Source organism: Panthera leo, chromosome C1, assembly GCF_018350215.1.
Source record: "Panthera leo isolate Ple1 chromosome C1, P.leo_Ple1_pat1.1, whole genome shotgun sequence".
Taxonomy (NCBI): domain Eukaryota; kingdom Metazoa; phylum Chordata; class Mammalia; order Carnivora; family Felidae; genus Panthera; species Panthera leo.
In genome coordinates this window covers 150,429,959-150,444,913 of record NC_056686.1, presented here as the reverse complement: position 1 = coordinate 150,444,913, position 14,955 = coordinate 150,429,959, and the positions used below count along the sequence as shown (strand labels likewise).

Below are 14,955 nucleotides of genomic sequence, written 5' to 3'. Positions count from 1 at the left end.
CCCAAAAAATGCAAGAATGCTGGTTTTCTATCCTACACTCAATTTCTCCATTCATTCAGTCAGTGCAAAAGTAAGATGAATTGTGGAAAATGTTTATGAATCAACCTCAGCAGCCATTTCCAGTGTGGTAACTTCACTGGGTCAAACAATATCGTCCTAGTACCTGGGGGCTATTAACCTGAAGAATACTTTTTTCTTGATCTAATTAATAGGACCATCCAAAAGAGTTTGCCTTAACTTAGAAGGGTCAGCAGCATAGTTTCACCATCTTACTTCAGGGCTACGTCAACTCTCTTGCTCTCTGTCATAATATGGTCTCCCAGGACCTTGGTCGTATCCCATAGAATATCACACTGATCCATCACCTGGGTAACATTATGCCAATTGGACCTCAAGAACAATAAGTAGCGATTTCGTTATGTGCTTTAGTAAGACAAATATGGCCACAGAGTAGAGGGTAAATCCCATGAAAACAGTGCGAAGTTTCAAGGAATTCAGTAGTCTAGAGTATGCCAGGATATCTCCTCTAAAGTGAAAGATACGTCACTATACCTCGTATGCCCACCACGAAGAGGAACAGTGTTTGCCAGAACTCTTCAGATTTTGGAGACATGATATACCACAACTGGAAGTGCTTCTCCAACCCATTTGCCAAGCGCCTCTAAGTCTGTCTATCTTGAATGGGGCCTGGAGCAAGAGAGGGCTTCCAAGTTGAGGCTGCCCTGATACTTGTATCTTAATGATCTAGCAGATGCAGTACTTTTAGACATGTCTGTGGCAGCCAGAGATACCGTACAAGGCCTCTGGCAAACCCCAATAAGAGAATCACAGAGGGTATGCCTAAGGACTCATGTCCTTTTTGCCAATTTATTAGCTACCTATTGATGTATAATAAAATACCCCCAAAACTTTGGGCCCCATCTTAGATTTTGGCTACAACAGTCAACAATTATTCACTATTCGAAAACCAACTCCTCTCTTTCTCCAGGGCCCTGGTAGAGACAGAAAGCATGATCCCAGAACCAAGACTACCAAGCATAGTAGTCTGCTAGGGCTGCTGTAATAAAATACCACAAACCAGCAGCTTACGTTTCTGGAGGCTGGGAGTCCCAAATCAAGGGATCGGCAAGGTTGGTTCCTTCTGAGGGCTGTGAAGGATGAACCTGTGCCAAGTTTCTCTCCTTGGCTTGTAGATGGTCATCTTCTCCTTGTGTCTTTTTACATCATCTTCTTTCTGCGCGTATCTGTCTCTGTGTCTAATTTCCCCTTTTTATAACCACTCAGATTAGAGACCACCCTAATGACTTCTTTTTAACCTGACTACTTCTGTAAAGATCCTATTTTCAAAACACCTGTAACTTCATGGGGAGTTCTGGATAGCCAGGTAACAGAGGAAAGGTCAGCTTTATGCAAAGTAAGCTGGCAGCAGTCCTAACTGGATGGCTGCTGCATCACAGCCCCTCTCAGGGATGTCCTGGAATAGAGTAGGAAGAGAAATCTTCCTAAGGGGCAGAGCTTTTATTACAGCTGTTTTTTTCATTTTTCATGGAAAGAGAAATGGCCTGATATAAGATCAACACTGACTGACTCATAGGTGGCAGCTAACGTGTTGGCCAGCTGGTATCTTAGGGACTTGGAAAAAACAAGCTTGAAAGACTGGTGATAAAGAAGTTGGGGTAGGGGAGATTTGGGAAAAGAATATCTTGAAGAGGGAAGGGTTTGAAGATATTTGTGTCTCATGGAATGCCCTCCAGAGAACAAGATTATCTGTCCCATGGATGTCAGCCAACCTCCCCCCAGCTTCCCCTTGCTGGATGTATGGTGCATGGAGGCTAAGCGTGGGCTCAGCTGTATTGCCTTCCCTCTCCAAGGCTAATGTGACTTGTGGCTTCCTTCCTCCATTGCTTTGTGCACAAACTGGTAAGAGCAGAGGCCTACACTGAGCCCCCAGTATGGCACCATTCCCTGTAGTCCTTGTTGGTTGGCTCTTTTCATAGCTCCAACTCACAGGCTCCAGTAACACTATTGACTCACCTTCTGAGCAGTTGGAAAAGGGAGGAGCAGATGGAATTGAAATATACTACTAAAGGCAGAGTTGAGAGGAATTGGTGGCCAAGTGAATGTAGTAGGAGAATGGCAAAGAAAACCTGAGATGAGTGAAGTTTTCAGTTTTTGTGAATGGTGAATGGGAACACTTTGAATGAAGACAGGGATGATCAGAGAAGGGTAGGGAGAGACTGACGGAGGAGATGAAGAGTTCAGTTTGAGCCTCTGGAAGTGGGTGAGGGTGAGCATATGTATGCATCGTGAGCAACCAGTGGTCAAGGGCGGGGGCGGGGGGGGGGGGAAGATCCTGAGTTTAGAAGCAAAGTCAGCACTTGAGATAAAGGATGAAAACTTGATTTTATTCATAACTATGTTAATGTCCCACAGGACTTTGCATGTTTGATGTTTTACCTCTAACTATGGACACGGAGACTTTGCTTTTCAGCTGCAGTGAACAAGCTGAAGAGGCCTTTAAGAAATGGTGGGGCGGAAAAAAAAAAAAAAAAAAAAAAGAAATGGTGGGGCGGGGATACTTACCCTCAGAGGAAGTAAGCATAGGGAGACCCTAAAGGCAAATGTTTACCACAGCATTTTATATTGGAAGTGCCAAATGCACAGACCTCACCTGTCTTGTCCCACTTCTCTATCTCCAGCCACTAGAAGAGGATCTGGCACCTTGTAGCCACCCAAATATTTAGGGAGTGGTCAGAATAAATGGGAGGATGTGGCAATGAGGGAAGGAAGGAAGGAAGGAAGTAAGGAAGGAAGGGAGGGAGGAAGGAAGGGAGGAAGGAAGGGAGGAAGGAAGGGGGGAAGGAAGGGAGGGAGGGAGAGAGGAAGGAAGGAAAGGAGGGAGGAAGGAAGAAAAGGAGAAAGGAACCAACCTTCAGAGCATAATGGGGACGTGGGGAAGGTAAAAGCCAAAAGACCTTCTTTTCCCTCACCCTCTGTAAGACTGAAAGATGAGAGGCCATGTGGAGTAATGGTTAAGAACACGGACTCCGAATTCAGGCTCCAAGGCATCCTAGCTGAGCGGCTTGAACAAGTGACTTAACTTTTCTGTGCCTAGGCTTCCTCCCTGCAAAATAAACACAGTAAATGCTTACAGAAGCTCCTGGGGAAAAAAGTAAGTTCCACATAAGTGTTATTGTTATTATTTTTGGCAACTTGATGAGAAGGTAAGACAAGCTGGAAATTCCCTGCGGAGGGTGAATTCAGATACTTAGCCTTTAAGCGCCATTCACAAATTGAATAATCCCATTCTCTCTCACTTTGCCTTCCAGGAGCTGTAAACAACCCCCTACTTCCCAACATACTTTCACTAGCAAAAGACAGAGGCCTGGGTTTTAGTACAGCTGCCAGCAATGAGCCGTGAGTCTGCAGACCCCACGGGAGCCGAGCGCCCAGATCCCTTATTAGCCAAGGCCGACCGCCGTCTGTGCGTGGGGTGCGGTCCGCAGGCTCACTCCCGCTCTCGCCACCCCGCCCGCGCGTCCCGGGGCTCCCGCGCCCTGTGCGCCCCGGCTGCCGCCCCGCGCCCAAAACACGGGGGAGGCGCCTCTCGGGCGCCCCCCGGCCGGGATGCCAGTGCCCGGCGCCGGGCGCGCCTTCGCCCGCAGCCTGCCCGCGCGGCCTTTATACCGAGCCGGCCGGGTGCTCACTAATGTTTAACTCGGGGCCGAAACTTGGGAGTGCCGAATGACTCCGCGCGCCGAGCAGCGGAGCTGAAAGCGCGTCTCGGCGGCTTGCCTGACTTCTGCCTGCGCTCCTGCTCCGAACGCTCAGTTCCGGGCACACGCCGACCATGAAGGTGAGTGAGGAGCGCCTTTCCCTAACCCCAGGGGCGAGTTGTAGGTGCTTCTTCACCAGACTCTCCCCCAAGTGACCCCGAAGCTCGCGGAACGGAACCAGGGGCTCCTGTTCGGCGGAAGTTCCAGGGCCACCCTCGACAGGTGAAGGGACCTCCCCGAGTTCCCGCCAGGCGCTCGCCCCCCGGGGTTTCTGCTAGAAAGAGGCGCCAAGCCTTGGAGGACGCAGAGAGCCATCCATAAAACGCTCGCTCGAACCCTCACCTGGCTTCTCCCCCACTTGGCTTCTGACGTTCAGGAGGCGTAGAGAAGTAAACGCTAGTGTGCTTGGAGGCCAAAAGTTCAAGAGCGACCGCTCTTGGCAACCTCCGCGCTCCAAACCCTCCCAGCCCACTGTGCCCCCTTTCCAATGCACGCCCATCGGCAAACCCCGCTGCCTAGGGTGCAGGGTGGGCCCCGACCCTCTACCTCTACCGCGCTGGGGCCAGACGGCTCGCTCTAACCGGACACGATCTGACCCGCCTGCAGACACCGTGGAAGGTGCTCCTGGGACTGCTGGGGCTTGCTGCGCTCATCACCATCATCACCGTGCCCGCGGTTCTGCTGAACAAAGGCAGTAAGTTCGAAACATTTGAAAAAGATAAGACAACTGGAGACCAGGATCGGGTTCTACCTTACCACACCGAGAGCTAAGGATCTTGCTGGGGGCTTGGACCAGTGCACCAGGTTGTAGCTGAGGCTTCCCTGGTCGTGGCTAGATGCCCTTCCTGGGGTCTCCAGCGTTCAGGCTGCAAAAGGTTGGCAGCGGCCACATTTTATGTACCATAAATACATGCTTCCTGAAATTAAGGAGAAGCCTTAGGATTTCTTTTTATTAAACTCAAAGTTAAATGTTTAATATGATTTCAATTAAAAAAAAATAGCCTCCCTAGTAGGGATCTTCAAAGGAGAAGATGTGGTGTTTGAAGGTCCTGAACAGTAGTAAGGCTGTCATAAAAGGAGGGGGAAAATGAGAGAAAGAAAACTCCCAAGATACAGTTTTGAGAAGACTATATGGGGAACCCAGGTTCTTTTCCTTCCAGGGTGATGGAAATTCATTAATTGGAGAGTTGAGATGCAGGGAAATAACTATTGGCCACTTATAGCAGTATTTCAGAGTAAATCATAAAACGGTGTACGTGGTAATATTCGGAAGGGGATGGGATCAGTGATGTGTGGTGGATTCTTTCATTGCAAGCCACCTTCATTTCTTTTAGCTTTCCTGACCCAGTGCAGCTCTAGTTCCTGATATAAAACATTCATATAATGAAATACACATTATTGGGTGCAAACAAGTGAGAACAACTAGTTTGGATCTCTTGTGGCCTTACTTTCCTTCTAAGTAAATATTTACTTTCATTTCAGTAAGACAGATTCTAGTCAGCCAACTGAAGCATTCTCTCTGGATGCTCTATCTAACCAGGAAATGTGCAGGCAGTGCTCACGTACTGAGGGGTCTTCTCCAGATTTCAAGGTGACAGCTCAGAATTAGTTTGTGAAGCTATCAAGGACTATGTTTGCCTGGCAATTTCAGGACTGGGGCAGAGGTCCCAAAGGTTAAGTAACTGAGTGTGCTGACCTACTGATAATGACTTTTAGTTAAGAAAGCAATGGTTACCATCGTTTAAACAATTAAATGGCAGACATCAGTTCACTTATATTTGACTCTTGTTTTCTTGAAATGATACTTTGTATGTTTAAACAACCACACACACAAAGCCTGGCTGTAAGAAAAGAATGGATCATCCATATGATCAATAAATATTCACGTGGCTTACATTATGTCCCAGGCACAGTGCTACTTGCTGCAAATACAAGGATTGAAATTTTTAAAGATCTCTGACCTCAAGAACTTTATAGCTAGTGGGAAACAAATATGCAAAAAGTCATGCATTTTTTTTTTTAAACGGATAGCTCATTTGTCTCTAGAACATCACTGAAGCACACCTCAGCATCACTGGAAGAATGGGTATAAAAGCTGTAACTATCAGAACTTTCCTTAAGGAAACTTGGAAGGAACACCAGACTTTGATGAAGTCACTTGAAATGGGCAGTGAGATGGTCTAGGAGACTGGGTCAGGCAAGTGCCTTCTAGGGGTTGGTCGGGTTAACTACAGGGATTTTGCTTTGGCGGGGGAGCATGCAGACTAGAGAGGGGCTGTCTTGCCATTTCCTGAAAACCACACCTCGTCTCTTCCCCCCCATGAAATTTGGACAAATATTTCAAGAACATTCTTTTGGTGGGGACTTCTCCAGAGATTCCTGTGTCTCCATCTAAGTATTATGATTTGATAAGATAATTTAGAGAGGCTTGAGCAGAACAGACTTGCCTGTGGATTAGAAGGAGTACTTCTGGGAAGGTCTTCTCATAAGTTTCTTCTGTGGGAATGCTTGAATGGTTACTATTAGTTTCTGGGGATAAGGTTTTCCAGAAAACATAAATGCCTTATGAGCCAATACAGAGACACAAGGGCACATCCTCTAACTGGATTATAAAAGGGCTCCTAGCAGAAGAGGAGAGTGGGAAGCAGCGAAAGAAGTTTGATTTTTAACCATAGATTAAGAAGAACTCCAGGAGAATTGTGAGCATGCCTGGACTGTTGGGCAGGACAGTGGGTACAGGGGTTGAGCAGGGCAAGGCTAGAGGGGAAGCAGGGAAGTGTCCTAGAAGACTGATGGTGCACAGCAGAATTTGGAGACTATAGGGCTACTCAGAAATGTGACCAATTAGACTTTGGTAATTGATTAAACATACAAGGAAGAGGAGGGTGGCTAAGGATGTTGCCCTTGGGCAACTGGGTGGATATGTGGTATTATGGGGTGCTTTGTTTATGCTTACACACTCAAGTTCTCTTCTCATATTTCTTAGTTGGAATGTATGTATATTTGAGGAGGAAAGGGAAATCCTCTTGTTTCAACTCCTGCTTTAAAGGGGCAGAGATGAAAGCTAAGGAATGTGGCATTATCATTAAGTCCACGATATCATTCCTGGGCTGTGCCACAATGAAGAGCAGCATTCTTACAAAGAATCCAGAGTCATCACCCAAGAAATGTTCTCCATATTGTCAATCTAAGTTTAAAGTTAAAAAAAAAAAAAAGTACTAGGAAGGAAAGGGGGATAGGAAGTGGGAGAGAGCAAAGATAAATGGAAATAAAAGGAAGGGAGGGAGGAAGGAAGGAAGGAAAGGAGAGGGAAGGGGAGGGAGGAAGATTTTGATAGATCATGCAGAAAGCTAAGAAATAAACAACCAAAAGAAAGGAGGAAGAAATGAGCAAACCCAAGTTCATCCTCTGAGAGGCTGGTTTAAGAGAAGGTTAAGTGTTTCCATATGAAACACTGACTTTAGCGGAACTAAACACACCCAGAGGAGAGAGAGAGTGAAAGAGAGGCATAAGCGTAATACTTCTGTATTTTTTTTAGCATAAAAACTCCCTGAGGTCAGGAATTATGCATGTCATCAAGCAAAATTAAAAGCTCACCTCCTTCTGTATGTATAATAAAGGATTGTATTTTGTTTTAAACCCTTCATATATCCTATTAAAGAAGGATATTACATTTAAACGTTCAGTTTCCCAGAGAATCCTCAGTAAAATATATAAATATAATGAAAGTATAGAAATCCTCATGGCTTAGTTGTAATAAAATCTCTGACTCAATATTGGTGAGCCCTTTATTTCCCCTTTCACATTATATTATAGGCTGGGCTTTTGAAAGATTTATCAAATAGTTTTATTATTGTATTTGTTATTTGTCAAATAGTTTTATTGTTGAGTTTTATTATGGGATAGAAACGTACCTGTTCTTGTTCTTTTCACTGCTTTAGCAGTAAATTTCCTCAGTATCTTCTTTCAGTGCATGGAAATTTGACTGCTCACGCATCCATCAGTAATAAAAGGAAACCCAGATGTGAAGGAGACAGGAATACTCAAAGAAAAGATAATATCTATGAAGTTTGCCTGAGGAAGTCCAGTATCTATTCCAGGTTTAAAAGCACATCAATGAGGCTGAATGAAAGCTTTGTATATTTCAGGGGACAGTTTCTAAACAGTGAGCTCTGTAAAAGCTCGGGTTGACTCCAGCTAGCTCAGTTAACTATTGTCAACCTTTGTCAAGTGCTCAGGAGGTCAGTGGGTTGGTCTTTTTCAGGCCAGCTATTGTGGCTCCCTAGCCACAGTATGTGCCTTAAATTTCTCTTATACATCTTGCGTCTCATCCCAAAGTGGATCAGAGAGAAAAAGGCAAGACTGTTTGCCCAGTTGAAGGCTAGAGAAAAACAACATAAAATGACTGATTAGAGCTGGATCAGTGTACTTAAAGCGCTGATGCCCATGGGAAATGTGGCCATAAATAAACGCAGGACCACCTTGCTTATGGAAGAGAAAGTATGCAAACATGTAATAATAGCTAACGTGTTCACTCTGTGCCAGGTATTGGGCAGAGGGCTCTCAATATGCTTTTCCTTTGATCCTTAGGACAACCCTTTGAGAGACTATTATCATCTCCATTTTTACAGAAATGTAAATTTTACTTTGAGAGAGTGCTTTAGTTACTTATTACTGCATAATGAATTACCTCGAAACTTCAAACCACAAACACTTGTTATCTCACAACTTCTGTGGGTCAGGAATTTGGCAGTGGTTTAGGTGGGAGGTTCTAGCTAAAGATCTCTTACGAGATTTTGATCAAGATGTCATCTGAAAGCTTGACTGGTGGTTCCACTTCTAAGTTCTCTCATGTGGCTCTTGGCTAAGACATCTCAGTTCCCCACCATGTGGGCCTTTCCATGGCATGTTAGGGTAGCTGGCTGCCCGTAGAATGAAGGATCCAAGAGAGCAGCCAAATAGGAAGCCACAGAGCCTTTTATGACCTTGCTTCAGAAGTGATATACCAGCACTTCTGCTGTATTATATTGCTCACACAAACCAGCCCTGATACGGTACGAGAGGGCATTACACAAGGGCATGAATACTAGCAGCAAAGATCATTGGGGACCATCTTAGAAGCTGGCTACCAAAGAAGTTAAGAAACTTGCTCAGAGTTCCACAGAGTTGAAATTCACACTCAGGCAACACGACTCCAGAGCTGATGCTCTTAAACTCCAAATCATTCTTCTGGTTTTGATCAAGTATAAAATTAATGTGGCCATATTAGCATAAAGTTACAATTTCCCACGTATATGCCTATATTATAATTTCATGGCTGCTAATCCCTGATGCCAAGTGTTCTGAGGAAACACACCTGCCTCTGGTACCTACATTCCTATATAAAGCTGTGGACAATGACGTCCAGCTTGGGCTGATATCCGACCCTGTGGACTGGTCTTATTAAGTATCTTTACTAGTAGTAGGTCCAGATTTGTTCTTTGCACTCAATTACACTTACTTTGTTTCTAATGCATGTTATGTTATTTGATTTGATCTTCCCAGAACAATCCATTAAGGTATTAATATCTTGACTTGTTACACTGAAGTTTAGGGCTTTGTGAATAAGTACTAGAATTTGGAAATCCAAACCTTTTGACTTTTAGCCTTCCCTGAGTCTGCTGATTTCCATCTGTAGCTGTTTTAAAGAAATGCTTTGGTGGGAATTTTTGTAAGTGAATGATTAATCATTGCTTTATGGTTTGATACCAATTCCCTTTCATTGTTGTAAATCAATTATCTTGTAAATATTTTTACCTTTAGTCTTCATAGCTCGAGCGTGACCTCTAAAAAAGGGTGTGTCTCTCAATTTGAGAGTAGACTAAAACCACAAAATCAGAACTTCTGAGTTAGCTGTGTTCTTTTTTGCCATGTACTATATTTGCAGCTTCATATTTCACTTCAAAATTACAACTTCCTATGAAGTTTTCTGAACTCAATTATAAAGCATTTGGTTTAGTTACCTGTATACATTAAGTGTACATTTCTTCATTATTGGGTTCACTGGGGAAGCAAGTAGACCCGTGATCTTGGGTCACATATTTCAGCGTCTAAGGGCCAAGAAGCAGAGGTAATTCCAAGCAGAGCCAAAGCCAGCAGGGACTTTGTTCCTGGCCCCCTGAGGACTAGGGTGGCTCAGGGTGTATAATGAAGGAAGAGGAAGCAGGAGGGGTATTAAGTGGGGACTACCTCATTCCCCTTCCCTGACTTCACACTGGGTACCTCCAGAACTGGCTGGGTGGCCCCTGTAGCCTTAACATGGTCTCTGTGGGGCTGAGAACCTCTTCTTATTTTCCTCAGTTGTTGTAAAGCTCCATCTACTCAAGCTTAAGGTCACAAATTTCATGGATGGCCCTTATTCTCTGCTGTTTTCCTTTATTCTTTTATTTTCAGGCAGGAAACTTATAAGGTTTAAAACCTCCTGAGGGCTAAGGTCCTGTGATGGCCAGATGCAGGATTTGTTAACTCACCAACATGTATTGAATACTTATGCATGTCAGGTGTTATTGTGGGTATAGGACATCTGGCCCTAAACAGTAGAGATGAGGAGCCTGCTCCCACGGACCTGTATTTTTTTTTTTTTAACACATATTCATTTTTGAGAGTGAGAGAGACAGAGCATGAGTAGGGGAGGGGCTGAAAGAGAGGGAGACACAGAATCCAAAGCAAGCTCCAGGCTCTGAGCTGTCAGCCCAGAGCCCAACGCGGGGCTCGAACTCACAGACTGGGAGATCATGACCTGAGCTGAAGTCAGAAGCTTAACCGACTGAGCCACCCAGGCACCCCCCATGGGCCTTTAATATCTACAGGCAAGTAGTCGGCAAGCACATGAGTAATTTCAGATCATAATGGTGCTAGGACAAAAATTAAGTGTGCTAGAGAAGGTGGAGGGACACAGAAAAGGGGTTTCTTTTTATTCCAAGCATGAATGTGGATGATCTTAATTCCATTTTAAAAATATGTCTCTCACTCTGAGTAGATAATGGAGGTGAGTGGGGGGCATTTGTGAGAGATGATGGCAGATTAGACAGGGTGGTAGTATTGGAGATTAAAAAAAAAAAGGAAAGCAGAATATACTTTGGACGTAAAACAATGTATGGTGAAGAGCAAAGTGAAGAGTGAGGGAAGGAGCAGAGATAAGGATGACTCCTTGAATGGCTGTCTTCATAGTTAAAGTGGGGAACTTTTTCTTGCTCTCGTGGCTCTATCTTTCCCACAAGAACTAATCTACAATGGTTCCTCTGAACTAATGCCTTTGTCCTACTGTGTCGCTTCAGGGATTAGGAGGCAGGACTCAGGAGTGCCTTCTACACTGTGCACGTAGCACATACTTGTCAACAGATGGTAATTCTCCAATTCAGCAAATATTTATGGAGCATCTTCTAGATGCCAGGAACTTTCTTATCCACTGGAGATATAAAAATGATAGATATGGCCCTTGTCCTAAAACAATTCACCATATAGAAGGAAGCATAAACATTAACTATGGTAAAAAGGGCTAAGTGTCCTTCTAGTAAATGATCCAAGTGCTATAGATGCACGAAAGGGCAATGATAAATGCCGCCCAGGGAAGTCTGTACAGAAACCAACCAGGCATGAAGGATTAATCATTAATGGACTTAAAGACAATCCTTCCAATACTGGAGCCACTAGACTGGCTTCCAGGCATACAGTTCACCTACAAGTTTAGTCCTCAATGGTTTATGGCCCTTGATTCTGTATCGAACAGAATGTTTCTGGCTGCAAGTAACAGAGTGCCCAACCAAAACTTGTTTAAAGTATGGAGTGTTACTATTGTACTATTATTAGCATCTTATATAACTGGAAGTGTAGAAATAATGCCGCTCTAGAGTCTGTTAATGCAGTGGTTTAACAGCATCCTCAAGGGCCTGGCGTCTTCCTGTCTTTTCAGCTGCACCCTTCTCAGACTGTTGACTTGTGTTCTCAAGTGTGTCCTTTTGGGGTCAAGCACATCATTGCTCACACAGCTGTTTTGCAAGGGAGAAGATGATGCTGTTTTTCATTCATAGTCTGTTCTATCAGGGAGGAAAAGCTTTTCCAGAAGTCCCTCAACCCAAGGCAGACTTTCTCTCACGTCTCATCGGCCAGATTTGACTCACTTGTCCATTCTAAACTAATCACTAGTGGGGGGTGGGGTATGAATTTGTGTTCTGGATTTTCTTTGGAACTGGAGTAATCAAGACTCATCTTTCTGGGATGAGGAGGAAACTTCTTCCTTAACACATGGCAGGGGAAGGGTAATTACCTAAATTGAATTGGGAATTCCAAAAGAAAGAAATAGCCGGGCACAGGGTGTCTGTGTAGGCATATCATAGATTTTATCATTCCTTTATTTTTGTTACATTGAAAGACTTAATTTGCTAACAAAAGAAAGTAGATGTCAACTACTTTGACCAGCTCTGAACTCCAAAGAATCTGATCCTATAACTCTCCTTCCCCTCTTCTCATCTTCTTTCCTAACTGCCTGAGTTTATTGCAGAGCAGGGTATTATCCTGAATGTATTTTGACCCTAGTACTTGCTTTTATCATGGTATCCAAAGTGACTAAGGATGGGGAGGAATTATATTTGAAATATTTAAGATACAAATCTGAGACAGCAGAGCGGGTCAGAAACATCTGAGGAGAATTACTCTCATTTTTTTCGTTAAAAAGCCCATACAAATTGTCATATTTTATTCAATTCACAATGTGAAAAGGTAGCAGAAACAGTCAACATAAATTTTAAAAAGTAATGTTTTAAAAAAATTTTTTTAACGTTTGTTTATTTTTGAGACAGAGACAGAGCATGAACAGGGGAGGGTCAGAGAGAGGGAGACACAGAATCTGAAACAGGTTCCAGGCTCTAAGCTGTTAGCACAGAGCCCGACGCGGGGCTCGAACTCACGGACCGTGAGATCATGACCTGAGCCGAAGTTGGCCGCTTAACCGACTAAGCCACCCAGGTGCCCCAAAAAGTAATGTTTTAAATTACACAGTAAACATTAGACCTGCAAAAGTTGACCCAGGAAGGTAGGATTTGAAATAACTAATGGCCATAAAAACAAAATACAGTAAGTAAATAAAAGCAAACAAGATAGCCTCATAGTGTCTGGATTTGATGCCTCAAATCTTTGTTGTTAAATCTCCAGAGGGGGCAATTAATCTACATGGTAATGATTTGATGAAAATGAAAACGGTTTGTACTGAAAAGCACATCTAGAACCCAACATCAGTGGCTTCTTGTAAAGCCTGGAAATCGCCATGCTCCCCACCTGCTCCCTTGCCTACCTTCCTAGTGGACTCTGTAATGTGTCTCCTCTCTCCCAGGCCCTAACATCCCCTCAGCTGATAACCTGGCTTCCTATTTTAATGAGTAAACAGGGCCATCAGAAGAGACTGCCCTCCATTCCCACCAGCCCCTCTGAGCATTCACCCACATTTGTCCCTCCCAGGGTGCTGGGTGAGCTTTCCTGGCACCTGCCTGAGGCCAGATCCTCCTTTGGGCACTGATTCTGCCCTTTTTTCTTTGCCTAGAAATAGGGCTTCAGTTCTTTCTTCTGCCCTCTGCATCCTCATTTTCTCCTCTCCATCTAATTGTGTTATAACCTCTCACATGAGAAGAGAAGTGAAGGGAAGGCAAGGGAAGGGAAAAATCTTTTCTGGATCCCACATCCCTGCCAATCACCAGCCCCCCCCCCGCCCCCCCACCGGCCCTTTCCCTTTCCCTGCTCTCTTTACCACAAAACTCCTCAAACAGCTTTGTGTTATCTCTGTCTACAGTTCCTCTCCCCACGCTGTCTTAAACCCACTGCAACAAGGCTTACCCTTACTCCACCACTAACACAGCTCAGTTCTCCTCAAGGTCTCTAACCTGTGTGCTGCTAACAGCAGAGCCCTGTTCTCTGTGTCTCACTGTCCTATCAGTTAATCATCCTTTTCCACCTCCCCCTGGGTTTCCACTCTTCTCCTGGTGTGTTCCTTCTACTTCACCACATGCCCCCTCCATTCTCCTTAGAAGTTTCTCTTCCTGTCTGACTTCTAACCTTTGACCAACCAGGGCTCCATCCTGGAACTCCCTCCCTCCCTCCCTCCCTCCCTTCCACTAGGTGATTTCATACACTCCCATGGCCTTAAACACCATCTGTAACCTGACATGCCCCAATCGCCAGACCAGATGTCTTTTGGGACCTCTGTGTACATATGTATGAGCAGGCATCTCCATTTGGATGTTATTGACATCTGAAAGCAACATTTCCCTGAACTCCCCCTAAACCTGTTCCTCCCTTAGTGCACCTCTTCTCGGCAGATAGCAATTCTGTTTCTCCAGTTGCTGAGGCCAAAATCCATGCAGTTTCCACTCCACAGACCCACTTATATTCAACCTCCAATTGGTTAGCAAATCCTGTCACTTCTATCATGTTCTTTCAGAATTTGACCGTATCTCACCACTTCCACTGCCACCACCCTGGTCCACAATGCCATCACCTTTCACCTGAATTTTTACCAAAAAATCTTCCTATTTCTTTTTCTTTAACTTTTCTACAGTACATTTTCATCACAACAGATAAGGTGACTGTGGTAGGCAGAACTCTAAAATGACTCCTTAAATTTCCTCCCTTCTCCCATGCACTAGCCTCTGAGATACATTACAATGGATTTAATTCTCACGATTAGGTTGTTCTGTGGCATAGTCCACTTCAAGAGAGGGAGATTACCTAGGTGGGCCTGACCTGATCATATGAGCCCTTAAAAAAAAAAAAAAAAAAAAAAAAGCAGAGTTTTTCTGGCTGTTCACAGAAGGGGTAGTCGGAGGTTTGAGGCACAAAAAGGATTTTTCACGCCATTGCTGATTGGGAGGGCCCACGTGACAAGGGATGTGAGAGGACTCTACGAGGTGAGAGCAATCCTTGGCTGAGAGCCAGCAAGGAAACAGTGACATCACTCCTACACCCATGCAAAACTGAATTCTGCCAACAACCTGCATGATCTTGGAAGCAGCTCCCTCCTCTCTCTCTCCGAAAGCCTCCAGATGAGGGCTCAGCCTGGCTAATGCCTGGATCTCTGCTTTGCTAGACAGGGAATCCAGCCATGCCAGGCTGGAATTTGACCCACAGAACCTTGAGCTAATACACGGGTGTT

General features: G+C 44.6%; 1 protein-coding gene across 1 annotated transcript in view; it reads left to right on the top strand.

The window, feature by feature from the left end:
- The first annotated feature begins 3,637 nt into the window (after positions 1 to 3,637).
- DPP4 (dipeptidyl peptidase 4) overlaps positions 3,638 to 14,955 on the top strand; it is a 78,286-nt gene continuing 66,968 nt past the window's right edge. Inside the window, exons 1-2 of the mRNA XM_042948962.1 lie at positions 3,638 to 3,856; positions 4,383 to 4,470. Of these exons, the coding sequence (XP_042804896.1) occupies positions 3,851 to 3,856; positions 4,383 to 4,470 (94 nt within the window). The 5' untranslated portion in view covers positions 3,638 to 3,850. The remainder of the gene's footprint in view (positions 3,857 to 4,382; positions 4,471 to 14,955) is intronic.